This window comes from Vigna unguiculata, chromosome 11 (genome assembly GCF_004118075.2).
Source record: "Vigna unguiculata cultivar IT97K-499-35 chromosome 11, ASM411807v1, whole genome shotgun sequence".
Lineage (NCBI taxonomy): Eukaryota > Viridiplantae > Streptophyta > Magnoliopsida > Fabales > Fabaceae > Vigna > Vigna unguiculata.
Window position 1 is genome coordinate 33,127,863 of NC_040289.1, and position 8,606 is coordinate 33,136,468.

An 8,606-nucleotide genomic window follows, 5' to 3' on the forward strand; every position below is an offset into this window, starting at 1 on the left:
CGATTTCGAAATGAGTTTGCTCTTGTCGACCTTTGGAATCATCCTTTGATTCCATTATAGTCTTACAATCGTATAATTTCATAATCTTATAATTTTATTATTATTTTATAATTTTATAGTTTTATAATTAAAAAATAATGTATGTGACAACAACAAACACATTCCTCGTTTAAAAAAAAAAAACGTAGTCGAAAATTTTAAAATATTTTAATACTCAATAAACCTTGGAAATTTATTAAACTTATATAATTATTCGTAGCCAAGACGTGGATTCAACAATGTTTTCATCCCCTCCTCTCTATAATTTCTCCACCTTTAATCACTGGAGGAATAACAAAACAAATTCCTAAAGCTCTATATGTCGCGTGTATGAAAAATAAAACATCATTCAACGTATCTTTAGTTTTGCGTACAAATACGAAAACGGCTTATCTATTGCCTTCTCCCTTCACACATGTTGTTGGCTGGTATAGTTTCTGAACAGTCACCAACCCAAAACACCGACAACATAGTTCTTTAAAGACAATACTTTTACTGAGACTGCCAAGGAGAAAATCCTGCATTTGTAATGGAGAATCCCCCATCCAACACAAGATTGTGACCACTAACATACTTAGACTCATCACCTGCCAAATAAAGAACAGCTTCGGCCACATCGTTGGTCACAAGATAAGAACCTTTTAGGTTGGAATAAGCCTCACGAACTCCTTCTTCATTAAGATTGAAGTATTTATCCAACATCGGTGTCGCAACCACATAAGGGGACACACAGTTCACACGAATACCGAATTGTCCAAGCTCCACTGCAGTGTTTTTGGTAAGTCCCACAAGGCCATGCTTTGAACTGGTGTAGGCATGTGTAGCGCCTCCACCTATGCATCCTGCAACACTCGCTGTGTTTATTATGCAGCCACTTTTAGCAGGAATCATGACCCTTGCAGCGTGCTTTGTTCCCAGAAATGGACCAACCATGTTCACTCTTATCACTCTCTCGAACTCAGACTTTGTGTTGTCCAGAATGCTTCGTTTGAACTCGTTGCATTGACCTGCGTTATTGAGCATGATGTCGAGCTTCCCGTACTTGGAAACTGCCATGTTCACGCAGTTTTCAACGTCTTCTTCATTTGTGACATCGCAATGAACATATATAGCGGATTCCAACTCCTTGCAGAGAGAAAGTCCCACATCGTCTTGAATATCAGCTATCACCACATGAGCTCCATGCTGTGAGAAGAGTCTTGCAATGGCCTCACCTATGCCGCTGGCAGCACCAGTGATAATCGCCACCTTCCCCTCAAGCCTATTACATTGTAATCATTCATTATTGATGAAAGAATTAAGAATGATTATGAGATTAGAGGGGTGATTAACAGCTAACAATAACAGGTTTTAATAACAACTTTACCTTCTGATAGTGGCAGCAGCTGAGTTGACACTTGCCATGATGGATGAGTTTTTTTTTTTCTCTGAATTGCAGAAGAAAGATGAATATATGTATATGTATGTTTATATATAGCTCTGTACTAAGATGAACTTGCTCCTCTCTTTATATAGCTGCGTCGTTCCCTGCAAAATGTAAGGTACGTAAAGATTTTTGCTACGGAAGTGTTAAAGTTGTAAACCACTCGATATTATAAAGTTTTATGATCTTTTGTATTTTATGAGATTTCTTTTACGCATATTTTGTTTCTAGGGTTTTACAAAACTTGCGAAAATTTTATGGAAAACTCGTTTCTCATAGATGTTTATAAAAAATAAAAAAAATCTTACAAAAGTTGAAGAATTATAGTAATAAATCTTCCTTGTGAAAAACAATTCTTGAATCGGATTAATTACATCATAGAATTCGTTTAAGATTTCTTTTTTAACTTTTTCTACTTTTGTTCCAACATAAATGAAGAATAAAAAAACCTACTTATTGTATATACCTTTTTAGACTTTTGGATCTCTAGTTTCTTTCACACCGAAAAGTTAGATTCGAATTAAAAGTTACAACTAAGTCAAACTGAAAAAATTTAGTTATTATATTTGAATACAATATTGTTTATTTAGAATTATTTGATAACCAACATGTATATATATTAGATGTTTCTTGAAACCTGTTTTATATTTTGATTGTATTTTATTTATAATATATTTATATTTATTTAAATAAGAAATAAACTTTGTATTATAATTTTTATTAGCAATCATACAAAATTCATGGCATATCTGATAACATTTTATTATAAAATATTTAACAACTTTTTTTGTAAAAAATATTTTAAATTCTTTTGTAAAATTATGTTTAAAATTCCTTTGTAAAATTATTTTTACAATGGTAAAACTTCAAAATCTTTTTGAAGTGAAAAATATTGGTTTTTTACAAACAAGATTAGTCAAAGTTTCCTTTCATACATTGGATTGTCAATCTTGTAAGGTATAGTTGGTTAAGATCCTTTATGATCTTTGATGACAATTATATATCAAAGATTTTTCATAAGCTTTCTCAGAAACTATACTCACCTGAAAGATCCTTGGGGTCTATTTATTTTCCTAACATCATTTAGATTTACACCATATGCATTACTTTTCTTGTTAACTTTGATTAATGTTTATTTTTCCTTCAAATAATATAGATATTGCAAACTCTCAAAATAAGAGTTTATTCAAGAAACTGCAAATGGAGTGTTCAGATACGATTGAGAAGGAGAAAAGGAAAGATTTACAAAATTGGAATATGGTGAAAGTGAAGAGATATATCAGTCAAAAAGGTCACCATCGAATCAATTTGTGAAGAAATATTAATAGATATTCCTACAAATAAGTACAAGTTCACCCTATAAATTTGTGAAGAAATATAAATAAATGATGTACACAGCCACATGTTAATCAAAATCAATGTTTCACTATAATAGTCTATATATTGTGGTTTTCGAGTCTGAAAAAAAAAAAAGTAGATTCCCTAATCTCATTCGTAAAATTATATCAATGAGACCCTTCTACGCTATTAGTGAAGTGTGGCCAAAAATATCAAATTTAGTTCTTTTATGTAAATTATTTGAGTCATGTCACTTCACGATTAAACTTAAATATAGATGATATAAAAATAACTTATTTTACATTGGTTAATCACATATCATAAAAAGACCATTATATGTTTATTGTGATCATGACAATATATAATAGAAAATTATTATATTTTATTTACTCTCACAACCAACATTAATGTTCTCTATGTTTCAATCTACGTAAAAAAAAATCAAAATCAAAATATTTTAAGTTGATTAACTCAAAATTCAAAATAAAATATATGAAACGGTATAAACAATTCAAATGTTATTATGAAACATATTTAAAACGTCAAATAAATTTAATAAAATTTGGTTAAAATGACTAAATTTACATATTTACAAAGTTGAAAGACTAAATTTGGTTAAAATTTAAAAAAGAAATTGATTCTAACCTAAAAGTTAAAGAAAAAAAATATACTTAATCCGATTTTATTTGAAATTTTCTAATAAAATTTTATCAGCCTAAATCAAGTGTTCAAATTGTCTAATAGAAAGTCTAAGATTTTTAAAAGAAAAACTTTTTTTATTATTAAATTTTAACAATTTTCTTTTATAACATGATGTGTCATTTTTTAAGTAATTTTTTATTTTTTTATTTTGTTATTCTGAATATTCTAATATCACTTAAAAGATGTATAAAAAAAATTATCAAAATTTAATAAATCACGCATGTAGAGATCTCTGTCAAGGATAACTTGTTTATGTTTTCTACAACTTCTCTCGCTTAGTTACTATTTTTTCATTATAAAAAAGTATTACGAAAAAGAAGTGCAAATGCATTACTCAATGTGAAATACCAAATAATGAGTGTAGAACCCCAATTTTTCAAAATTGCCATTTGTAGATTATATTTCCGTGAACGTAAGCACGTAAGCGTGATGGGACTCATTCTGCAATTATTTTTCATGCACTTGCTTTGTTTCCTATCCTCCTATCATTCCGCGTGTTAATACCAAAACCTAAGATTCAAAAATCTCATCAGTCATTATTGTTAGAGCCACAAAGAATTCCCAAACTTCAATCTTCTATTTTTTTTTTCATCTGGATTTTTTATTCTAAATATTTTGCAAGTGTTTTAATTAATCGATAAGTTTCCTATACTTGCTCAAATTATTTTATTTTACTCTTTTATTTTGAAAATCCATTTTACCCTTTTGGGGGCTGAGTTCCTTTTTTTGAAAAAGTACTTTACAATTTACTTTTCTATCACTTTATACATTTTATTGTTTTTTTCACCTCATTTATTTTTTATTTAAAAGTGTTAAAAAACTTTAAGAACAGTACCACTCTTATTATAAGACCGGTAATTCAATTAACTAACTAAATTAGTTTTCCATGAAAGATGAAACAAAACAAAGATGTAATTATAATGTCATTCGATTAGAATTTTGTTCTAATTAATCTTTATAATTTTGATACGACTGCAACCGAAATTGCATTAAAATAATAAATAAAAATATAATTCAAAAAATAGAGTTTAGAGTTATAGTAATTTATTTAAAAATTTGCAAAAAATTATTGAGGTAAAAGTATAGTTTGAGAAAATCATATTTTAAGTCCGAAAGTTTTTTATATACAGAAAAGGTATTAAATTTAAATCTCCACAATATTTGTGAAAAGACGATACATTTAATTTAATTAAATGTAGAGTTGTATTTTTTAAAATTTTTATTTTCTTTCTAAATAAAAAAAATAATGTACTAAGAAACAAATTTTTTTTAAATAGACTCGACAAAAATTAACATCGCTTTCCATTCACAATAAAAAAAATCAGGACGCAGTTTTAGGAAAAAAAATTGTTTGTGTTGATTTGACTTTTCTAATTTTAAAACCTTTTTATGTTCTTTTAATATTTTTAAGTATTTAAAAATGCTGCAAAGCGACGCGACCATGTTTTAGGCACAAAAAATAAAAGCAAAAATATTTTTTATTATTTAAAAAAAAATAGTGTATGTGTGGCAAAGCGTGGTGCCAAAAAGTTAGTGAAATGAGGTGTGAAAAGTTAAAATAAGTGTTTCAGAGAGTAAATAAAAGCCCCAAAAAGTAAAAAGTAAGAAAAAATAAAATGCTGGGTATATATATGTAAAACATAGAGTGTAAATTGTAATTAGGATCAGGCACCAAAATGAAATAAAAAGAGTGGATGTATGAGTAACTGTTTGGGTGCAGGAAGTAAAAGTTTCAAAAATGAAATAAAGGGGATCGTAGTGCATACAATGAAAGCACAGGGTGCAGTAAGTAAAAAATCGCAGCCCAACCAGAAAATGAAAATGAAGGAAGGTGAGGTGTGTACGGAAAACGCAGGTGCCGAAAAGTAACACGCGCGGCCCAGACCATTAAGCAACATTACGAAGAAAAAAAAAACGTTGTGCAAAGAGTGAACATGGGATTGCACCGAATAAGAGCTAGATCCAGCCCACTTTCTCCTCTTCTTCAAACACGTGTGGCTGGGCTTCTTCATCTATTTGATTTATTAGATGTTTTCATATATTAGAGGATGTTTTTCTATATTAGGTTTCAAAAATTAATACGAAAGTCCTCTCACTTAATCTTAATTAAGAAAGGAGTTCTCTAAATAAACAAATGAATCATTAGTATCATACTTAGGGATGTCAAGAGGGTGTGTAGGGTACGGGTACTAACTCCCTCATATCCTATTCGTTGGATAAATATTTGCCCCGTATCCATACGCATATCTGTCAGGTATCCGTTATGCGAGTACCCGTCTATTTTTTTCATATTCGCAGGTATCCACGAGTGGTTATTTGCAAAATTATTTAAAAAATAAATATTTAATCATAAATTTAAATAAAATAAAATAAAATACATCGCTGTCATAAGTTTTAAATAAAGTTCAAATAAATTCAAGTTGATACATGTCCAAAACCTACTTTCTCCGATTGATTCCTAAAAAATAAACAAAATAAACATATAATAAACCTCAATTGTCACGTGTCAAATATTCTTATTTTGATTCCATCATTTGACAACAAGTATACCATAAATGTCATTGTCTATATAAGGTTTGATGTATATGTCCAATTTCAAAGTAAAGAAAGAGAAGAATGTTAAAGGGTGTAAGTTTAGCGGGTACGGATATCCACGGGTACGGATATTATGATACCCGTACCCGCTCCGTTAACATGCGGGTATCAAAAATATCCGTACTCGCAGTAGCGGGTATACATTTTTAATATTTGTTTTCTACCCGTTGCGGATGTTATCTGCGGATACCCGCGGATACGAATTTTTTTGACATCCCTAATGATATTTCATGATATGTTAAGAAGTTGAATTTGTATTGTTTTAAAATTCACAAGTTGAATTTGTATTGTTTCCAACTTCACATATAATTTTTCTTTTATCACTTTCAAAATAAATATATTCTTTTATTTTTCATCGAAGCATCATGAATTATTTTCTTATTTCCATATTCTCATATGTTGACATTGGCTAAACATGGTAACACATGATATATTTTATCAATAGAAAGGATTTTTTTTGTTTAAATACTATTTTAATTCGATGGTTTTTTTTTTCACATTTAATTTGATTCCTGTTTTAAATTAGATTGAATTTCAAATTACATTCAATTTCGTCATTTTGTTAATGACAATAAATAAATAATTATCTTTTCACTGTATATGACATAAAGAACTAATTTGATATCCACAAACATCATTTAACTTATGATATCCACAAACATAAAAGACATGATAAACGTGACAATGAATACTAATAAATGAGCCGGTAAATGAGACCATAATGCTGATTAAATTTAGAAAAATTTGATCTAATAAAAATAAATATGGAAGAGATGGATGTCCTATACTTAGATAGAAATAAATAATTTAGTTATTATTATTGTTTAAAGTTATTTATCTATTTTTTTTTATTGTATTAGAGGGTTTCAGTTTACGTTGAAATAAATGTTTTATTTGAAAATTTGATTTTTTTATGTCATTTGAGACTATAATTTATGCATGATGAATTTTTTTACTTTGAATTTTGTGTTAATCAACTTAAAATATTTTGATTTTTTTTTACGTCGATTGAAACTTTGAGTAACACAAAATAAAGAACATTAATGTTGATTGAGAGAGTAACTAAAATAAAAAATTCATTTTCTATTATATATTGTCATGATCACAATAAACATATAATGGTCTTTTTATGATATGTGATAAACCAATGTAAAATAAGTTATTTTTTACATCATTTATATTTAAGTCTAATCTTGAAGTGACATAATATGACTCAAATAATTGACATAAAAGAATTAATTTGATATTTTTGTCCAGACAACACTAATAGTGTAAAAGGGTCTCATTGATAACATTTTACACATAAGATAAGGGAATCTACTTTTCCTTTAGAATTGAAAAGCACAATTGACTATTATAGTGGAACATTGATTTTGATTAACATGGGGATATATATGTACATCATGGCCAAGGAAGGTATTGGGTGAACTTGTACTAATTTATTGGAATATCTATTAATATTTCTTCACAAATTGATTTCATTCCTTTTTGACTGATATCTCTTCACTTTCACCATATCCACATTTTGTAAATCTTTCATTTTCTCCTTCTCAACCGCATCTCAAGACTCCATTTGCAGTTTGTTTGATAAATTTTTATTTTGAGAGTTTGCAATATCCATAATATTTGAAAGAGAAATAAACATTAATCAATCAAGGTTGACAAGAAAAATAATACATATATTGGTTAAATCTAAATGATGTTGGGCAAATAAATAGGCTCCACGGATACATGTATGTATATTAGTGAATATATATATATATATATATATATATATATATATATATATTAATCAGTTGGTTTAATGTCAGATCACATATTTTATAAAAAAAAAAGTAGATCGATTTATGATATCACATAAGTAATAAAAAAAATTAAAGAGATTGGTCGGATAATAGATGATAGATAATAAAGAAGAATAATAAAAAGATATTGAGATGACAAAGAAGTTAAGAGGATCCAGAAAAAAAAAATAGATATGGAGGAGCATAAAGCTCATAGAAAAAACAAAACACTTTGAATGATCTAACTCATTAAAAATATCTCTCATCTTAAAATCTATCCCCTCCTATTCCTTGTTTAAGAAAGGATGTTCTTAGCTTATTCCAATATTAACCTCTTTTGTGATGTAAACAATTCATTATAATCATTCTTAAATATTATTCCAATATTAACTGTGATGTAAACAATTAATTATAATCATTCTTAAATCTTATTATAATCATTCTTAAATCTTATTCCAATATTAACCTGTCTTGTTATGTAAACATTCATTATAATCATTCTTAAATCTAAAATAAGATTAGATATTCACTTCCTTAACAACTAAATATTGTTTGAAATACTGGTGATCACTACACTATTGACTGGCTACGCATTTATTAGAATTGAAGATAAAGTAACCCAAATGTCCTATGTTCCTCGTTAGCTAAATAACTCTAATTTAACGTTCATGCCCATAAAGACTCCCATTAGCTAAATTTAATATGAAATTTGAATCAAACAACCA

The 8,606-nt window shown here is 28.0% G+C and overlaps 1 protein-coding gene across 1 annotated transcript; it reads right to left on the reverse strand.

Moving 5' to 3' along the window:
* Positions 1-231: 231 nt before the first annotated feature.
* Positions 232-1,538, reverse strand: LOC114168943 (secoisolariciresinol dehydrogenase-like). The gene is made up of 2 exons (XM_028053929.1): positions 1,406-1,538; positions 232-1,300 (listed from the first exon to the last, which is right to left on the reverse strand). The coding sequence occupies exons 1-2, from the start codon at positions 1,441-1,443 to the stop codon at positions 532-534; spliced, it is 807 nt and encodes a 268-aa protein (XP_027909730.1). The 5' UTR covers positions 1,444-1,538; the 3' UTR covers positions 232-531.
* Between the last annotated feature and the right edge of the window lie 7,068 nt (positions 1,539-8,606).